We start from the raw sequence: 19,473 nt of genomic DNA, 5'->3' as shown, positions 1-19,473 counted from the left end.
ATATTTATATATGAAAACTCTTATGTACAATTGTATCAAATACTTTTCTCTTTACACAATAATCCCTTGCATTTATGTGCTTCATATGCAAGTCAACTTTTGAACGCTTCATACTTCTCAGGGAAGTTTTAAACTATGTACAAACAGATGACGCTCGAACAGGAGTTTGTTCCCCATACAAGCTTGTTTCTCATACCTCAGCTGTTTGCCTCTGACAGGTCATCAGTTCAAGATTTGAGGTAGAAGTAAGTAGCCTATATACTCTGTGCAAAAAAAAAAAAACAAAATTAAAAAAATAATAGCGTGTTTGTTAATTAGCACATGGCAGTGTCCCCTCAGTCCAGCGATCTGCTCGGTGGCTTCAACTCATGAACGGAGTCGCAGGGCTTGGGCGCGAAGCCGTTGGACAGGAGAGCTTCTTTCACTTCCACTTCGCTCTGCAGATCCAGTAGTGTTGGGGAAATTTCAGGAAGCACATTCAGTTGCTTTAATGACCCTCCTGCCGGTGAAGCTCTCACCAAATTAAGGTTGTTAAGCTCTGAAGGTTTGGCTGCTGCTTGCGAAGAGCCTGCAAGAAACCAGAGAACCAGTGTGGTTAGCTGATGCTCAGCCTGCCAGCGCTCCTCATAAAACCAGCCCTGCCGTGATCTTTCCTGCCCCTGAGCCAGTTAAAAAAGCTGATGGGAGAAAACAGGGCTCTGCTATGACCCAGCTGGTGTTATAATGCACCTGGGGAGAAAGAGACATCCCCAAGGAAACACGTACCCAGTTTGTCTGCCAGCAGCGGGCTGGTGGTGCTCACAGGTTTTATTCTGTCGTGGTTGCTGGGGTAGAGGGTCCCGTCTGTTTCCATCCTCTTGCCGCTGGCAATCCCGTTGCACGGCTGAGGATGAAGAAGGCTGGTGCCTGCACCCCTCTTCCTGTTTCGTTCCTTGCTGCTCAGTGCGTTTGGGTGGGTATGATCCACAGTCTTAAGGCTCTCAGAGTAGTACTCCGACTCCCTGGGGTAAATGTGGACATTCATGCTGTCCGTGCTGCCGCTGCAGTCCGTGCACACAACTGGCAGCCCATAGCCTGTCAGGGAGGAAGGGAAAATGGCAACAAGTGATGATTAACCAGCTGGAAGTTGTCAGCACCGAAGCACACAACTTGCGGAAGGAAAAGGCCGTTCTGTTTAGTCCATGTGTCCCTCAGCAGTGTGGGAATCTCTCACTGAATAACACGGACACCTCCTGGTTTTATACAGGGCCAGTAAATACCTGTGTTGCTCAGAACTCTGCAGTTGCCACTAAAGTCCTAATTAATAGGTTTAGTAGTTCAGGTTTTTGTTTGTTTTGGGGTTTTTTTGACTCCAAAGAAGTTATGACTTTCTTTTTTTTTAAAAAATAAACTCTACATTTATTTCTTTTTCTAGTCAGGGTAGAAATAGAAGGTGGAACTTTCCTGTACCTGCTTTAAAATACCAAGTTACCTTTCTTATTTTTGTGCTGCTGCTTTACAGGGATCCCTGTCAACTCCCATTGTTATCTGAAGATACGTTACTGCTGCGAGTGGTAATAACAGATGAGCAGAATTCAAAGCAGCAAGCGGGACAAGAGTTTCTAAATGTTGAAAGTTAATTTCCTTAGTGCACTTGACAACTTTCCATTATGAAACTTTACAGTTTCTCCTGGAGAGAAAATACGTTTCACTGGCTGTTTTTCTGTGGATGTTACACAATACAGCATAAGAACAGAAAACACATCCTAAAAAGAGAAAAGTATGAGTGTAACACCCAAGCCACTGGCAAAGAGCAGGGGCAGGTACAGTGCCCAAAACAACCTTTAAATTTTGGAAATTAAAAAAAAAAAGCTGAGCTTTGAAGTTGACAGCCCCTTTAAAGAGCATGAAAAATTTTAACACCTTCAGTTTGAAAGTGCTCTCATGTTGTAGGAACAGCCCCAAATCCAAACACCGTCTAACCAGCTGCAAGGAATGGCCGTCGTGAGCTTTAGTCTGCCTCTTGCTGACAGTTCCTCGAATTCAAACTATCCAAGCTTGATAGAGGATCAAAGCAAGCAGGACAAAGTAAATTTGCTGTGCTCACACCTGAGAATCATTCTGAGCTGCTGCTTTTTTTTTTCTAAAGGTAACAATTTCTTGTCTTAATACTGTCTGACCTGGAGTGCTTTCTGATCTGTACAAACACGAAATACCTGTCCAGATTAATGGGGTTTGTACCTGTCTTATCTGGAACGAGCATTCCATCAGCCATGTCTTCAGTTTTCCAAGTATCTTTATTATAGCCGATACACAGCTTGGGCTGTCTACAACCTACGGTGGGAGCTTCCACATCTGGACACCTTCCAGCATCAGTCTGACACATACCTGTAACAAACAAACCATCTGGCTAAAGATGACAACCATCTGCTCTCAGCTGAATGACTTCTTAGTCTTATTTCTACTGTAAAAAATAGAAAAAATAGCAATGGAGATAATAGATAATTTGAAGCTAACGTTTAAGAGAGTAAATGCTGCACCATCTCAGGAGAATCTTGGTTCAGAGTCTCCTTCCTAACGTGCTGTGTTTAAACACTGTAAAACCCCAGCATTTAATTTCTAAGCCCGAAGGCAGGGACAGGCAATGCTAATGTATTTTCTACTAGAGCTTAACTATGGGTAACTCTGGTGCCAAAGAACTAATCCAAAATTAGCAAAAAAACAGTCCTTAGGGCCTGACTGAGCAGTTCCCGAAGCAGCCTGCTTGTACAAACACTGCTGTTACTGGGAGAGGATGGCTTTGTGAAGTGAGAGACACATCCTTGTTCTGCAGAAATGCAGTAGCTAGAGAATTACATTATGAAGATCTTTCAGATAACTCCTAACAAGCACAGTTCGAGAACTCAGTACTGTGGTTTCTCCCTCCTCATATCACGTTCAGATACAGCGTTACAGAAAAACCAATGAAAGCAGTTCTCACCGTTGCTGTCGATGTGCCCGTTGGGCTGTTGGGTATCTACCCTGACAACCGCTTCCTGCCGGTCAGAAAGAGTCCCTTGTGAAGACAGGTAGCTCGGCACATCAGGAGGCACAATTGTCTCATCTAGAGCAACGGGAGCAGAGAAATGTCAGTTCCTAGTGGGATATAAAGGCTTCTGTTTTCAAAGGCAAGTAAAAAATCACATTTTCAAGAGGGATTTGGGACCAGATCTGTTAAATGTTATTTTCTGTAGATGCAACGGAAACTGAACTGCCTAAATACCCCATTCCCCTCAGAAGCCCCACGCCTGATTTTTCAAAGCTTAAAGCTGTGAGCTGCAGTGCTGATAAAGTCATCTGGAGAGTTTGCATGTGGCATGGTCAGTACAAGGCAGGTGGAGGTGGAACTGTCGCTGCAGAACATGTAAATCCTTCCTTTTCTGCTGAAACTCTGAGTACCTCATTTGACTCAAGTCCTGTGCCTCCCAAAGTCATGAGTAAAAGATTTCTGAAGAACAGGGTCTTCGATTTACTTAAGCAAGCAAGTAAGTCTAAGCCCCTGAGCTATCTCCTTGGCTTTCTCCATTTGGTACCAGGCAATTTCAGTTTTCCTTGTCACAAAAAACCAAGTGAAACTCAGTTATGCTAGGTGTGAAGCCCCAGATTTTCAGGACTGGAAAAAAGGTGGTGGTGGGGGTGGGAATCCCACTGACCCATCATACTGGTCATATAGTATCCAAGACTTCCTACCTATCCCATGCCCTTAAAATCCTGCGTCATACTACAAAGCTGAGTGTAATACAGGAACGCTGCAAACCCCAGCAGGGTGGGGAAGGCTTAGGCTGGTTCTTCCAAACTTCTGTTCAGAGGCTGCGTAACACTGAGGACAGGAGAGTTTTATTCTCACTGCCACGCTTATTTCAGTACCAAATTATCCCTTTTGAGTATCAGGAAGCAGCAATAAACACTACTTCTGCCCCTAAAAAGCAAGGGCTACAACAGTTCTTACAGGCAACATGAAAAAAGGGATTCCAGCTTCAAAGTCTAGTTTTTCAGTGTTTTGAATACAAAGTCTTTGAAAATACAAAGTAAGAAGTAAGACAGGTTCACAGCATCGTGGACATAATCCAGACTGTCTCAAGAGTTATCATTTATGGTCATGGAAAACCAAAGTAGCAAAGCAATGGCTGAAACTACTGCCAAGTGGAAAAGACCTTTCTGAAGATCCAGCCAGGAGGAGAAGTGCAGCCCTGAACGTGCTTTCAACAGCAAGTGAAAGCTGGTTCCAGCTTTGTGAGCCAAGAGAACCACTGAGATAAGCCAACTGCCTTTCCAGTGTGACTGTGTGGCTACCTGACGTGCCGACTCAGGCACAGGGGGAAAGTCTGACAGCACAAAAGGTTAGAGAAAGCCTCAGCACAAGACTAGAGCTACCTGTGTTGGTGACGCTGTATTCCTCACTCTTCTTCCTGGTTTGGTAGATGATGCAGACCCAGACCAGAGAGGTCAGCACGATGCTACACACCACGGCAATGGTGATGATGCCCACAGTGGTACGGTCCTTCCGGCAGCCGAGAGACTGTAGGATGCTCACGTGGCTGTGCGCGCGCTCTGTCCCCAGGGTGTTGGACATTTCACAGGTGTATTTCCCAGCATCCTCCAAGACAACATTCCTAACGATCAGCAGCTGGTTGCCGGAGGTAAAGTGATGCCTTTCTGTCACAACCAGGGGCTGGTCACCTTTCAGCCAGGTAATGCGGGGAGGGGGGCTCCCTGTGGCTTTGCACTGAAGAGCCACCGTCTCACCTACAGACACTACATGGTCTTCCAGTGGATGAATCAAAGATGGTGTCTCTGCAGGAGAATAAACACAGAAATTAATTCATGGGGATGGCATAACAACACATTTCTTGTAACAGTACTGAATGGAACTGATGTTCCTGCAGGCAAATATACAGCAATGTGCCCAGGAGCGTGGTGGCTGCAAACCACAACAGGTCTGATAATCCCCACCAGGGTGTTCCCGTAAGCAGCTGGTGGTGTGTTGGCCTTCCCAACACAGGAACCCCTGGGGACAAGGCCCAGTGGCTGACACATGTGAATTACTTCGTAGGGCAAGAGAGATGAAGTGCAATTTCCTTTTAAAGTCATTTTCCCAGGCAGGAAATGGGATGGTTGGAGGGGTTTCCTTGGCACAAGAGGAAATGCGACTCATGGCTCCTTTTAATTAGCAGGTATTTTTTTTTCATTAGTTAATTACAATGTAACAGAATGAAACAAGAGAAACGCAGAGCACGGCACTGCCTCTTTGTCCCTCTTCTGTATCTGCTGTTTGAACAGCAATCCCTTCCCGCTCCCACTTCCAGACCACCTGGTCTCTTGGGGCACTAATGCATCTTACCCAGAACAGTCAGGGTGGCGTTGGCCAGCACAGACCCCGCTGAGTTCTGTGCCGTGCAGCTGTAGACACCCATGTCCTCTATCTTCACATCCGTAATGAAGAAGACATCGTCATCAGGCATGACGTGCATGCGGCGTTCCCGGGCTGCAGGGAAGTCTGTGCCCCCATCTTTCTGCCAGGCGATTTGTGGAGGGGGGTGTCCTTCAGCTGCACACTCCAGCCGCGCTGTTGTCCCTGTCCGGCTGGTGATGTCATGGGGAGTTTTGATAAACGAGGGCAACACTGATAAAGAAAAACAAGAAGAAGAGATGAGCAATTCCATGGGGAGAACATCTTCTGGGCAGTTCTAACGGTTTTCCCTCCTAGGCAGGAGATAGATAGGATGATTACCCACAGGCAAGAGCATGGCAAGCTGCTTTTGCAGGACATATCTGCACTGGTGGGGACTAACCCTGTGTTTCTACAGCACTTACCTCTCTGCAGTGTCCAAGATCCCCTCACTCAGGGGGAATCTTGGAATCTTCTTCTGCAACTCCATTATCTCTCCTACAGAGAACTTTCAACCACTATAGTTCCTCCTCTTTGTATCCTTTTATATTTTCATTTACCTGTGGCTAAAGCCATTTCAGAACGTGCTGAAGTGCTTGGCTGGATGGCAGCCTTCACAAGCCTGGCATGTGTTCCTCACATGGCACTTCTCAGCACAAACTGAGATGCAAACAGCTGGTGTGAAGAGGTTCGGAGCTCCTCACCATCAGGAATGGGCCCTCAGGAGTAACTGAGGCTGACAAAAGTGGGTCCTAGAGAATTGTACCAGCTCAGGCTGAGGAAAGGAATGAGAAAGCAGCTTCCTACTGCTCACCATTAACAGTGAGTCGGGCCTTGTTGGAGTAGGTGGAGCCGAAGTGGTTCGTGATGATACACTGGTAACGCCCTTCGTGGGTGAAGGTGACGTGCCGGAGATGCAGAATGGTGGTGTACTCCATCACCTCGCCGTCCTTTGCCCGTACGTGGGCGAAGTTCTCGATCTCAGCGTTGTGCAGCATCTCGTTGTCTTTCTTCCACGCAAACATCATGGGGGAGCTGCTACTGCTGGCAGCCGAGCAAGTGAAACGGATGTCCTTCCCAAGGACAGCCACGGTTGTCTCAGGCTGGATGATGATCTGTGGCTTGGGGAAGTCATCTAAGAGAAACCAGCAGGCAGAGTTAGTTCTGGGCTACGAGGAAAGACTGGGGCAAGAGAAGAGATGCGATGAGAAATGAGTATTGTGTAAATTAAAGACATGACTGCACATCTGCTTTTACATCCACTGTTGTCTACACCAGGAAAGCAGCTTGCTCTTGCCAAGCACTCCACCATCGAGACTGGCCCTACAGTGCAGATGTGCCAGGCACAACCCCACTGAGGGGCTGGTCTAAGCCAGGACTCTCCTTCCTCTGGTTCTTTCTCTAATCAGTGGACTGAGATGGTCACTTAGTGACCTCAGACACCTACAAGATGCCCAGCTGTCTTCACCAGAAAGGTTCTGTGTTCTAAAGAAAACATCCTTCCTTGTACAACCCGTGCATGAAAAGCAATAATGAACTTAAAACTTCACCTCCAGGCCTACACTGCTGTGAAGCAGGAGGGGAGAGCAGGAGGACACTCAGAGCTGGAAATGCCACCTCTAGGGATAAGCGCTCATGAGCAAGGTGACTGCAGCACGCACTGTCGAAGCAGAAGCGGCTGTATTTGCCTGTCACCCATCTGGGGTGGAAAGCTTTACACACTCTCTGCCCTGGAGACTGTTGGTTTTAGCAAGGTTCCAAGCAGATTCATTTATTAGATTTCTACAAATGGTGTAATTTAATATTTGACTAAGGTTTAATTAAACAGCCAGGCCTCTGGAACCAGGAGTACTAATGCCTGGAGGACTTGGCAGGCACCAGAGAAGCAAAGCTGTCTTCACTCCGTGATGTTGCTCTGGGGATCACAATCTCTTCTTCCAGAGGAACACAACAAGCCTCCCAGACTCGCTCAGACAGAGGCCACCTAGGCAGAGCCCCACCACTCTGGGATTCAGAGCGACACGGGACAGCAGCTGGAACAAAGCTTTTGCTCCGTGTTCAATACAAGTCATGCATTCAACCGAGTTAAACAGTATTTTCAAAAGCTCATTTCTCCTTCATCAAACAGCCACGTGCAGCTCCACCCAGGATCCACTCTGCTTCCCTCCACAGCGCAGGGTCTGGCTCACCAAACCAGACCTTTGTGTTGCCCAAAAGCTGGATGCACGAGCAGCATCACTTTTGGCCTCCCCTGATGGTTTACATTTTTTTCTCAAAAGAGAGGCAGTAGATGTTTGTGTGTGCTGGGTATTAAATAAAGTTGATTTGCAACCACAGCTCAGGTGCAGAGTCAGCTGCAGTGTTTGGGTGGGAGAACAGCAGTAGGTGCTGTTTAGAAGAAAAAACAATTGTAGGAGCAAAACCTGATGATTTTAATGCAACTGTTAGGCGCTGGTTGGTTCACGGGTAATGCCTTATTGGCCCAAAAAATGAAGATGTGATGGAGAGATTCTCCTCTGCCTTTTTTTTTTTTTAACCCTTTGCTATTTCCAAGAAGAGTGAAGAACACAATGCCACAGAAGACGCTCAGAACACTGCAGTGAAAAAAATTATAGCTGCAGTCTTGGTAGGATCGAACTTAAGAGGACTGGGGGAGTCTCTGCAGCTCCATTTGGAACTGGAACAAGCATTCATCTCTTTTGATTTAAGACTCGGGGAGCCCTGTAAGGAACACACTAGATGCGAGCAATGCGCTGTGTGGTTTTGGTGGGAAATAAATTGTAGCCAATGACAAATTTTTAAAATGCAGGCTTGGGCTTCCTTTGATCCCATTGAGTAAGAAAACAAAACAGAAACCCTCTCGTAATAACATGCTAGCAGTCAAAGAAAATGTTTCCCAAGTGAGTCCTACCCTTCATACAACCTCAAAACACACACGCAAGACTTACCACACACAAAACTTTCTGGCAGGATGGCAAAAATGCTCTTGCTTTTTAGTGACTCAGGATGGGCGCAGGTGGCCACCACAAAGGATTGCAGCTCTTTCTCAACTAACCACTGGGGCAACCATTTCAGCTGGCAATCGCAGAGGAAGCTGTCGCTGGTTATGTGGCTGCAGGGAGACAAAACCAACACGAGGCTGTTGTGAGTCCTGCACAGAGAGGAGGCTGGAAAGCTCACAGCACTTTCATGTGACACACGTTCTTCCCTCCCCCCCACCCCCAGCATGAGTGGAAGGAAAAAAGGACTGCAGGGTTGTCCTCAAGGCACTCATGAATCTCCACCCATTTTTCTACCTGATATCCTTGGGAAATCCTAAAGTCTGAAACTAGCCAGGAAAGGGGAAAAGAAAGAAATGGACTGAGAGGGAAGGAATGAGGGAACATAGGGATCTGATTTTCCAAAGTTGTCCACTTTACTGTCCTAGAAAGATGCATAACCCCTAATACACATGAAGGCATAACCAGTGGTGGCTGGCGGGGACAGGTCAGAGACACCCTCGGTATTTAAGACTTCAGTACAATGCATTCTGCATGTACACGTCCCCTATCTGAAAGCCACCTTCTCCATGGTATAAAGGTTCCTTCACAGTACCTAGAATCCTACAAGTTCTTCTCTATTAAGATCAATCTTTCACCTTAATTTTGTTTCAAGAGCCAGTGCAAAAGAGAAGGTGGTTAAACAAACAACGGACGTGCAACATTTATCTTACTCGTTCCCCGGTCACTGGTATTAAATGTCACTGTTAACATCGACCATCTGATTCCCATTTCCAAAGTCAGGAAAAAGAATCTGAACTTGCCCAAATACCAAATAAGTAATTTCTTGTTCCACAGACATTGCACTACTCCAGAGCGTAGCAATACACTGACAGTGGATTAAATATTTATGGAGAAGAAGAGAAAAGGAAACCAGGCAAGACTGGAAACAGTGTCTGATAACAGTGCAGAGCCCCAGCCTGGAGCGCAAGCAGCAGCTCTGATAACACATCTGTATTTTTACACCAGAAGGCTGGATGACAAGTGGATCCAGTTCAAATGGTCCTTATCGCTGCAATGTCAGTCCTGTATGCAAACCCTGAATACAGGTACAGCAGAGGGGCCACTGGGAATTCAATCAGCGGCAGCATGAGAAGGAGAGATGGCTGACAGGACCAGGGCTGGACTTCCTGAGCGGAGATGAATAATTGCACAGATGCAAACCTGCTGGAAGAACCTGTTCCGATGATCTAACTTTGCTCATTATTAAACGCAAGATGTTCCCTTGACATCTACTCATGTGTAAAAATACCCTGTAGAGGACGGGGGGAGGAGGAAATAAATGAGTGGTAATGCGAATAACATCCCACTGGAAACAACGTGCTGCTTCTCACGTCCAGGGCAAGAGGGGTCCTTGCCTCCTTAATGGTGTGCACAGTCCAATGACTTACAGCTGCCGCAGGCTCTTCATCTTAGCAAAAGCGTCTGCTTGGATTGAGCGGATGGCGTTATCCCCAAGGTTCCTGCAGAACATAACCAAAGGCAATGTGAACCAAAGGGACTGTTAAGGCTGTGACAAAGTCTCTCCATATTTAAGCAATGACTCCAGTAGCAGGTGATTTGGTAGCTCCTTGTTAAGGCCACATCCACTTGTGGCTCACAGAAATGGCTTTACACTTTAATATTGAGTAAGTACTGCTGAGCAACAGTCAACCAGCAAAAATTATGGGAATTAATCACTAAGTCATTTCATATCCCATCTTCTCACTACACTTTCTCCGTCTCAGCTACCTCCATCATCCATAGCTCACAAATTCCTCAGCCGCCTCAATAACCAAAGATAGTCAGGAATGTCGTATCCCAGGCTAGACCTTCAGCAAACATAAAGAAAGCAAATACTTGCACTAAACGGCATCTGAGAAGTTACTTGAAAGTGACTTTGAGAGGATACTATTGTGTTTGAAAAACATTGCCATGTTTCCAAAAGAAGGAATTCTTAAAAGCTTCTCTCACAGCTATTGCTAATTAAACATTTCAAAGGACAGTGTCAGATTAGGGCTTACTTTACTAAGTAAAATGCAGGACACACAAGCCCTGCTTGCAGAGGAAACCTCAGCAAAGGATTAATAAGGGAACCTTTATCTGGGAATGTACCCCCACATCAGGCAGCCCTAACCCTTCAGAGTGCTCTCCATGGTCACAGCATTTCATACGATCAACAGCCAATAAAATATCTAGAGCAGCATCACATCTACTTTAACTTGTCTTAATTCAGAAAGGAAGTTATTCATGAATCACTGCTGGAGTCATCAGCCTTGGGACAAAAATGATGTAGCGGCAGCCAAAATTTCCGTCTTGCAGATGGCTCTGAGGCAGTTGTGCTGAACGGGGACGTTCGGTGCCTGCATCATAAGCAGTCATTTGCAACACGTGTCACTGCCAGAGCCCAGATTTAGCAGGAAGTTGGGGCAAGGGAAGAGGAGAGAGGGTTACATCTGAAATAGCATATTTTCATTGCTAACAAACTGCAAAGAAGCCATGTGCAAGTCAAGGCGATATTTATCCAAGAACAAATCAAGAAATTAAGAGCATGCAGATTTGCCATATGTTCTTTAACTTTGTTCCTGGCACAAAAAAAGGCCAAAGTTGAGGCTGACTTATAATGAGAAGGAAGCAGGTGGCCCCCACAAATGGACTGGCTTCTCAGTTTACAAAGACACTATTAAATTGCTAGCAGATCTCTCAAGCAGCTACTTTTGGCAGACCCCCCTTCCCAAACTCCGAGGCATGGTGGGTTACTCACAGGTGCTCCAGGGCCTCCAACCCTGAGAACGCTTTCTTGGCCACTGACTTGATCTTGTTTCCAAACAGAGTTCTGCAGTTTCCAAACATCCAGTGCCAGATAAACAGAAAGAAAATGAGGAGAGGAGGGCAGAAAAAGAAAGAACACAATTAGTGTGGCTTTATCTGATATACGCGCTCAGTGTAAGTCCTGGGAAATCTGAACTGCACGGAGATTAAGAGGGCTGAAGTACACTCACTTTCCTGCTCCTGAAATTAAATCCTTTTATCTGTATTCGAATTTAATAGTGATGACAGCACAAAAGGGAATGTGCCATATCACGTAAAAAGGCAGGTTTGCTCCAGTGCTTAGAAACCAGCTTGCTGAGTAACAGAAGGTCCCCTCTACTCTTTGCAGGCTGGCTGTGGACAGGATTAAGTGCAATGACAGTTTAACAAGATTTTGGTCTCTCCCTGTAACAGTTTTCATTTCTGACTTCTTCCCAGATAGTAAAAAGAGTGGGAATTTATCCACTGTTGCTTGGCCTAAACAGACATCCACACACAAGGGCTGAGGGCTGCCTCTTGGCTGCACGTTTGTTCAGCAGCTAACTGAAGCGAGTGCTGACTTCCTTCCTCGGCCTGTTATAAATACAACAGCAGAGCAATACGATGCAATAAATAATAGCCAAGTGGTGATTTCAAGGGATAAAAGGAAGAAGAGAACAAGTCATCTATAGAGCTGAGAAGCGTGCTTGCATCTGTGAGCAGAGAGCGTTCCTCCCAATCAGCAGAGAGTGCTTCTCAGTGGCAAGAGGGGGACGATCATCACCCTGATGGTGGTATTGCTGTCCGCTGCCACCACTCTCATCTTTGAGTGGACAGGAAAGGCTGGTTACTCCCAGCTTGATACAAAAGGTCTGTGGCCCAAGAATCACAAATAAATTACAAACATTACAGAGCAAAACACAACCAAAAGCTTTAGTTTCAGGCCAAGCAACCTCCCAGCCTTCACAGCGAGACACACACTCTAAGCCCTTTGTTATAGACAGAGTTAACTCGGTACAGAACCACGGCTGAATTTTCAGGGCTGTGTCCCTTCATTAATTATTTGATTTGAGGCAAGAATAAAGACAGCTACCACAGGCACACTGGTGGCTGATAAAGGCTCCAGAGAGCTGCACCTGCTTTACTGACAGGATTGTTCTAGTATCTACAGTGAGCTTTACTGAGCTCCCTGTTACAGCACCAAAACCAGGTACCAGAGCTGGAGAGTGTGTGTGTGGTTTTTTGCTCTGTGTGCAATCCTGTGTACCATCATTTGGTAAAAGGGATGTTGTATTAATGAAGGCTTTGAAAAATCCATTAGAATAATTAATACAGTAAATAATTTACTATATGCACAGTTTGGTCATATGGCAGCATTAATTTCTGGAGCCATATTCCTAAATGAGGGTGTCACACTGAGCTTGGGTTTGGTAACTGGAGATTTCTATTTATTGTTTACAGTGGATCTTTGACTTTGAAAATCTGAGATACTGATTATATCTGATTACTTATCTGTGCAGAGCTAAGCAGTACATCTGGGGATGTGAATACACAATGTATACATCACTTGTACAGGTACATACAGTTTTATGGCTATATACTTGAGAAATACACAACACACTGGTAATAACGCCATGCCCCAGCAAACTCATTAAAATCATTACACCTTTCAAATCTCAACTAACCACTTCTCCAGTTCCAAAATGGTTTGAACCCAGTGGCCCCCTTCAAAGGGCTGTGGCACAGTGGAATGCAAAGGCAGCGGTATGCAGCTCCACAATTAGCCTGCCTGCTGCACTCCAGAAACGCTGCTGGGCTGGCGGCAGAGCTCAGCACAAGCGTGCTCTCCCGGTGATTGCATAAGTGTAATTACACGCTAGGCACACCAGTCATTAGGAAGCAGCATTTTCTCCTCCAGCCAGTTTTGCACCTGCAGGAAGATCTCAGTCACTGAGTGAGCCATCAAAAAAAACCCAGTTACATTTAGCAGCTTGAATAATTAGGAAACTCCTTGTTCCCCAGTGATTCCACTGATGCTTTTTATGCTTCGGTGCTTCTCGACTCTCCCTCCTTCTTCAAGAAACATTTTAATTTAGGCCTGTGCTCTCCATGTGGACAGCTTCATATATAATTCAAAGAAGGCTAAAGTGACTGGCCTCCCCACCTCTCAGTTTAACACCTTCATTTCAGCAAACAACCCTCTCTGCGCTAAATCCTTTCAGAGGCTAATCTGTGCCAGATCAAAGGGGAACAGCTTTTAAGGCAATCTCCACAGAGCTGAGGTGATTATTAATTCATTGGAAGGTCTCCTCTGAAGTGCCCATTTATTTTTTTGTATGCTAATGTATTTAAAGCCCATTGATGGTTTAAACACAGAACCTAAATCACACAGTGAAATGTTCACTGTAAAGGTCAATATTTTATTTTATTTACAAAAAAATCCTGCCAGCAAGAATGATGCTCACTTCAGCCTGAGATGGAATTCCAAGTTTGGGATTTATGTGCTGATAAGTTAAAACAGATCTGAGCAGATCTCTTTAAAAGTGACCATTCCCAAGAGTCCCTACAACACCTCAATAAATAGAATGAAATAATCTCACAGTCTGAGGGTTTTTCTAGCCTTACACTCTGGTTGACAATGCACAAAACCAGCAGATTTTCTGTCCAGAGAGAGTGAACAGCAGGTTCACTCTGTTAGGTAATCAAACCACTCCTGCCTGCCCAAGACCAACCTGATACACACGCTCTTCATCCAGGCTATGAAATTCACTGCATTCTCCTCACAAACCACGGGCACGTGTCCTTCCCTGCGTTCAACCAGAGCCAGAGCTGGCCCAAGTCCATGTGCAATGAAAGACAGAGGTCAACAACGTGAAAAAAGATGCAAACCTGGTTTCTTTAGATTTGTGCAAGCCCCTGCTGCAGCCTTGGCTACTGGCAGACAAAACTGGTCATCCTGTGAAGCCATTCCTTGTGCTGGATGCTAAACATCAGATCAGGCCACGGCTACTTCACAGGGGAGCAATAGCTGCTCTGCCCTGAGCTTCAAACATACAACCCCGCAGGCTGCCTCTGCTCCCCTCCTTCCTCCTCTCGCTCCCTGCCGTACCTCCTGGCCTCTGCCTGACCCCCACAACTCACCAGTGCTCATTTCTCCTGGTTGCTGAGTTGATTCTTTTGTTGAACTCTCTCCCTCAATGCTGTCTCCTCTGGCTTTTTCATCTCTCTCCTGTTATCTGCACCCAACATTTCTAACATACCCCAATCGCTCGGGACCACCACTTTCACTCCCATGCCAGTGGCCACACTGGAGGGATGCCCTGTGGTGGATGTCCCACCAGGACAGCTCTCTCCGCTCCTCTCCTCCAACTTCTCTCCCTTGTCATAGCAGCATTAGAGACTCACAATCCTACAGTCTGCAAATCCCTCTGGACAGAGCCTCTGCTCCCACCACCCTTCTAGCTGGTCACATGGTTTCACCAGTTTCTTCAGACAAACCAAAACTTCAGCAACAGCAGCCAAGGACTCTCACCCACCATGTCTGCTCCTCTGCCTTTTCTCTAGCAACTCTTGGAAATATTTCCCAACTCCACGTGCACAGTGATTTCTCCTGGCCTCTCTTTCTCCCACACTTCTTCCCCCCTGCCTGACAGTCCCTGGGTCCTTAAGTCCTTCTCTGCCTTCTGCCTCACTTTACTCACAGCTACAACTTGGTTCCTCTCTCCTTGGTTCTAGTGACTCCCCTCAGCAATGATCAAATGCTCTCTACGTCTGTGACTTCAAATTTTTTCTTCTCCATCTAAGTATGACGTCCCCACAAACCCTGCCATGGCTCTTCCCACCCCCCCAGGAGTCTCTAATGAGATCGTGACAATATACCGCCTGCCAGGATTCATTCTAGCCATCTGCTATCCATCGAGGTACTTTTACTGCACCTCTGGCTGTGCCATCTCAGCATCAGAGACAGCGTGATGGGGGGATGCTGAGAACTTAAACAAAGGCAAGAGGTAATGATTAGAAAGACACTTGATTTGTCACAAGCCATCAGAGACTTCTCTGACAGGGCTGATTTATACAGCCGATTTCAAATGGAACACGAACAAGCACAGAGCAATGTGAAACTGCTTGCGAAGGCCAAGCAAGCCATAAACATTTGCAAGGCGCATGCTTGCCTTAGGTTTCTTTTTATCTCTTTAAGAGCCTATGCCCCATGGTGCCTTTTATTGTTGCTGCACATGGAAGGAAGCCCAACAGATCACTCTCAGTATCCCACAGAAATGAATCCTGTTTCAATCCTCTGCTGTAACAGGAAATGGGGTGATTTTTCTCTTCTGTTTATTGTTATTTGCTGCATCAGTCAGTGCTTCGCTGAAGATCGCAAGGGGTCTTTTTTGTTGCTGTTTGTTTTTAGAAGTGAAGAACAGTTGTGCTGAATCTCAGAGATTAAAACAACTTAAGTTTCTTTCTCCTGTGTCCGTGATAAGTAGCATTGTCTGTTCATCACTTTTAAAGGACTATCATCACCTCATATCTGCTTAGAAACACGAGTGCTTGATAACCACATTTACACTCTTACAGTGAGCCTGCAAAACTACACCATCTTAGATTTTCTGTTGATTTTTATCTTGTTCCAAAGGGAGGAAGGCTGCGTTGGAGGGGAGAGACCCAACCCCACAGGCACACAACACAATTTGCCCAACTTCAAACCCAGGGATACTCACAGCTTGCTTAGGTTTTCTAGGCCTGTAAAAGCTCCATTGGTATCTTCTATTGTGCCTGAGATGTCATTGTGGTCCAGTTCCCTGGGGAGAGGACAAGAGAGAGCTCATAATCAGTGTCCTGGTCCTGGGCTGATTGTTAAAAACAAATGGAAGAAGGTTGGAGAATGCCATATGAAGAGCTTGCCATTTTCTCCTGACAGTTATCAGAAAAAGCAAGAGTCCTGCAGCAAAGCAGCACTAATCACTTTTCCTGCACTAACCCATGCTGAGATGATGCATTCCAAAAAGAGCCCTGGCTTTTTCCTAGCTGGAAGCCTCTGTCTTTGAGACAGCAACAGCAGCCACAGCAACTTTTTAACAAGCAGGTTTCAGTCCTGTTCTAACTCTGTGCATCCAAACAAATGGAGGAAAAAGAAAACAAAGTCCCAAAGCTAAACGGAAAGACACAGCTGTTCTTAAATGCTACTGTCATGAATTAAGATAACTTTGTCTAATCCAGTGTATACATAAGTTTATCTATAGCTGTATCTTCAAAAGATTATCTGGTGCATTTTCTATGAAGTTGCATTTTTTTCTGGCATGAACTTGAAAGCTCAGCAAAGGAAAGCACCATCATCACTACACAAGCTTAATTCTCTGTATAATCACTTTAAAAAAAATAGTAAGAATTCTTTTTTCAGAATTAGCTTCTTTTGGCTTTCAAAATGACCATCAATTACAAGAGTCAAAGAGGTCTGAAGAAAAATAAGCACACAGAACAAACACAGAGATCCACAAAAGCTGTTTAAACAGTCTGCTTCAAAATCCCTCCCTCCTAGCTTTAATTCCAGCTAGCAATGAATACCCAGCAACACAGACAGAAATCTATCATTTCTCATGTTAAGTAAAAGAAAGAAAAACATAAATAGGCTTTATTGGTTTTGTTACTTCACTCTGATTTAAAACCTAGCAAAAACCAACAACAAAGCAAACTAAACCATGCAGATAACCCCTTCGAACCCTCAGGTATTCCTTTCGCACCTTTTGAAGATTATTATCAGAACATTTCCAGTTTAAATATATGAAGACCAAATAAGAAAAATATTTCTAAAACAGAGCCCACTGCATTTTGCAGCATTCCAGACATGGGCACCATAGAGCAGCTTCTGGGCTAAGTGGCAGAAATACCCAAAAGAAGACAACAGAAATTTAAAAATCCCCCCAGTTTCAATATTGGCATGGTTTTCCTCAGCCAAGATGGGGCTGAGACTTTTCCTCTCAGTATCTCAGCTGGCTGCAGTCTTTGCTTGTTTCTCGGCTTTGGTGTGTGAACTAAAGATGTGAAAGGAGATGGCCAAAAGCCACCATTCCTGTTTCTCAGCTGGCTTCAGCATGAGACCTGAATCCCACGTCCCTGGGGAACCCTGGCCTTAGCCAGCATCACTGTGGATGTCAGGGTGATCTGTGGGCAGGTCGATGCCACAGGGATGGATAGAAACTCCCACATCCCGGCGGGGTGTGGGCACACATAATGCTGTGGTGGCGTTAAGAGACAATTCCAGGAGAGATGCTTTGATGTGCTGACATTTTCAGCGCTATGTGAGTGGGGCAGGAGCAAATAGAACCTCCTGGAGCAAAGTTTCTACATTCCCACTATGGTTGCCAAGCCAATGCCCGTTGTTCTGTTTGTTTTTTAAGGGCAAATCCCTTCTCAGACATTTCTCCTCTTCAGTTCCACCACGGGCTACCGGTCTTTGGACCAGCAAACCCTTTCCCATGGCAGACAGACAAGTGGGAACAGCTTGGAGGAGCCCTCTGACACATACTTTTATTAATTGACTGCCACACATTGTGTTTTCTTGAAAAAGGAAAAGAAAACGGTATTGCTTGTTCATCTAGAGGCAACTCAAAGGTTTAGTGTTAGAAAGGAGGAATAAAAACCTTTTTAACAAATGAGTGAAAATAGAGAGAGAGGAAAAAAAAGAGTGGGGTATTTTGGCCTAAGTCTCTTTGTATTCAAGCTCCTCTCCCAGCCCCTGTTGCCAATTTCCTATTCTTTCTGGCTGGCTGAGCTCGAATGCTCACAGCCTTGTTAATCATTGTGCTCCGAGGTCTCTGGGCCTGACCTCTATTTGAATAGCTCCACATTTCAGCAGTTTCACACCCACCAAAGGCTCCCCAACAATAGCCCATAATTAAAGCATGCTCGGGTCTTTTTCACCAGGTGCAGGACCCAATAGGCCTTTCTCTTTATTAAATTAGAGCTCACTCACACACTCCCCTCTCCTCCTCCCCCCCTCAGCCCTGGACATAAAAGAGGCTCCACATTCACTGCAGAGCAAAGAGAACTACCAGCTCCCCTTCCCCTCCATTTTTCTTTGGAAACCTTTAGTTCCGGTCTTGACAGCTGCCTCAGAGAGGTCCCTTTCTGAATGCCCAGTGGCTGAAAGACTTTGGCTTAAGTTTAAGAAAAGGAAAAAAAAAGCAAACAAAACTCAAACTCACTTTCCAGTCAGTTCCTTCACTGTGAACTTCAATAAAGGAAAGAGTAAGATGCAAAAAGTACTGTAAAGAGGGGAGATCTTTCTGTTCCCATTTCCTTTTAATTACTCAGGCCACAATGGGCTTCTGAAAAGGAATAAAAGTATCAAAGTGTGTTTTTTTCTTTTGAAGGAAGAATTAAATCAGACTGCTGAATTCAACCAGCCTGGGAGCCTGGACAGTGCTATAACATAGGCTGTGAGAACTTTGTGGTGTGCCAGATGAAGGTGCTGAGCCCGCAGCTTTTGGAGAGAGAAGGGGAGCAGCCTATGTTCCCATAATTTTACTCTGTAGCCTTCTACTCTGGAAGCACCTTCCAACACTGAGCAGTCCAGCCCCAGCTCTCCTAACTACTCTAAAAAGTACAAGTTTACTGAAGTTGAGTAACAGGGTAAACACCACAGCTGCTGAAGACAACTGAACAATGTGTAGGGGAGTTTGATGCTGAAGATAAAGGCACCAAAGCAACTGCAAAGCAGAAGAGTTTGACAGAACACAAACTGAGTCACCATCCCCGGAGGTGTTTAAAAGACAGCTAGATGGAGTGCTCGAAGAGATGGTTTAGTAGTGGAGAGGTATGGTTGGACTCTATGATCTTAGAGGTCTTTTCCAACCAGGAGATTCTATGATCTATAAAACTGTGGAGGAAAGACAGGTGTTAGCCAACAAAAGCTGGGGGCAACTTACAGGACACGTAGGTTTTTGAGTCCCTTGAAGGCACCTTCTGCAATATGATTGATGGAATTGTGGCTCAGTCGTAGTACGTGCAGTCCCCCGAGATCTGCCAAGCTTCCCTCATCCAGCCTGGTTAGGTTGTTGTAAGAGAGTACTCTGAGGAGAAAGAAAAAAAAAAACAACCCAATAGTCCTTGTCAATCCACCCAGTATTTGTCAAACTCAAACTCCTCTATGCCAAATAGCACCTGCCTCCCACAACCACCTTACAAGAAGCGATGTGTACTGGGTGGATACATAACAGCTGGATTAGGAAATAAGACTGCAGTCGGCAAATATTCCCA

The 19,473-nt window shown here is 45.5% G+C and overlaps 1 protein-coding gene across 1 annotated transcript in view; it reads right to left on the bottom strand.

Annotated features, from left to right (window-relative positions):
• Nucleotides 1–335: 335 nt before the first annotated feature.
• Nucleotides 336–19,473, bottom strand: part of LRIG1 (leucine rich repeats and immunoglobulin like domains 1) — a gene marked incomplete at its 5' end in the record, with an annotated part of 53,284 nt that continues 34,146 nt past the window's right edge. Inside the window, 12 exons of the mRNA XM_010164833.1 lie at nt 336–568; nt 766–1,074; nt 2,221–2,385; nt 2,960–3,082; nt 4,393–4,812; nt 5,360–5,641; nt 6,222–6,542; nt 8,356–8,519; nt 9,837–9,908; nt 11,189–11,260; nt 15,936–16,016; nt 19,143–19,286. Coding sequence (XP_010163135.1) covers nt 336–568; nt 766–1,074; nt 2,221–2,385; nt 2,960–3,082; nt 4,393–4,812; nt 5,360–5,641; nt 6,222–6,542; nt 8,356–8,519; nt 9,837–9,908; nt 11,189–11,260; nt 15,936–16,016; nt 19,143–19,286 — 2,386 coding nt within the window. The remainder of the gene's footprint in view (nt 569–765; nt 1,075–2,220; nt 2,386–2,959; nt 3,083–4,392; nt 4,813–5,359; nt 5,642–6,221; nt 6,543–8,355; nt 8,520–9,836; nt 9,909–11,188; nt 11,261–15,935; nt 16,017–19,142; nt 19,287–19,473) is intronic.

Source organism: Antrostomus carolinensis, unplaced genomic scaffold (assembly GCF_000700745.2).
Source record: "Antrostomus carolinensis isolate BGI_N321 unplaced genomic scaffold, ASM70074v2 scaffold1823, whole genome shotgun sequence".
Taxonomy (NCBI): domain Eukaryota; kingdom Metazoa; phylum Chordata; class Aves; order Caprimulgiformes; family Caprimulgidae; genus Antrostomus; species Antrostomus carolinensis.
This window is presented reverse-complemented; position numbering and strand designations above follow the sequence as displayed.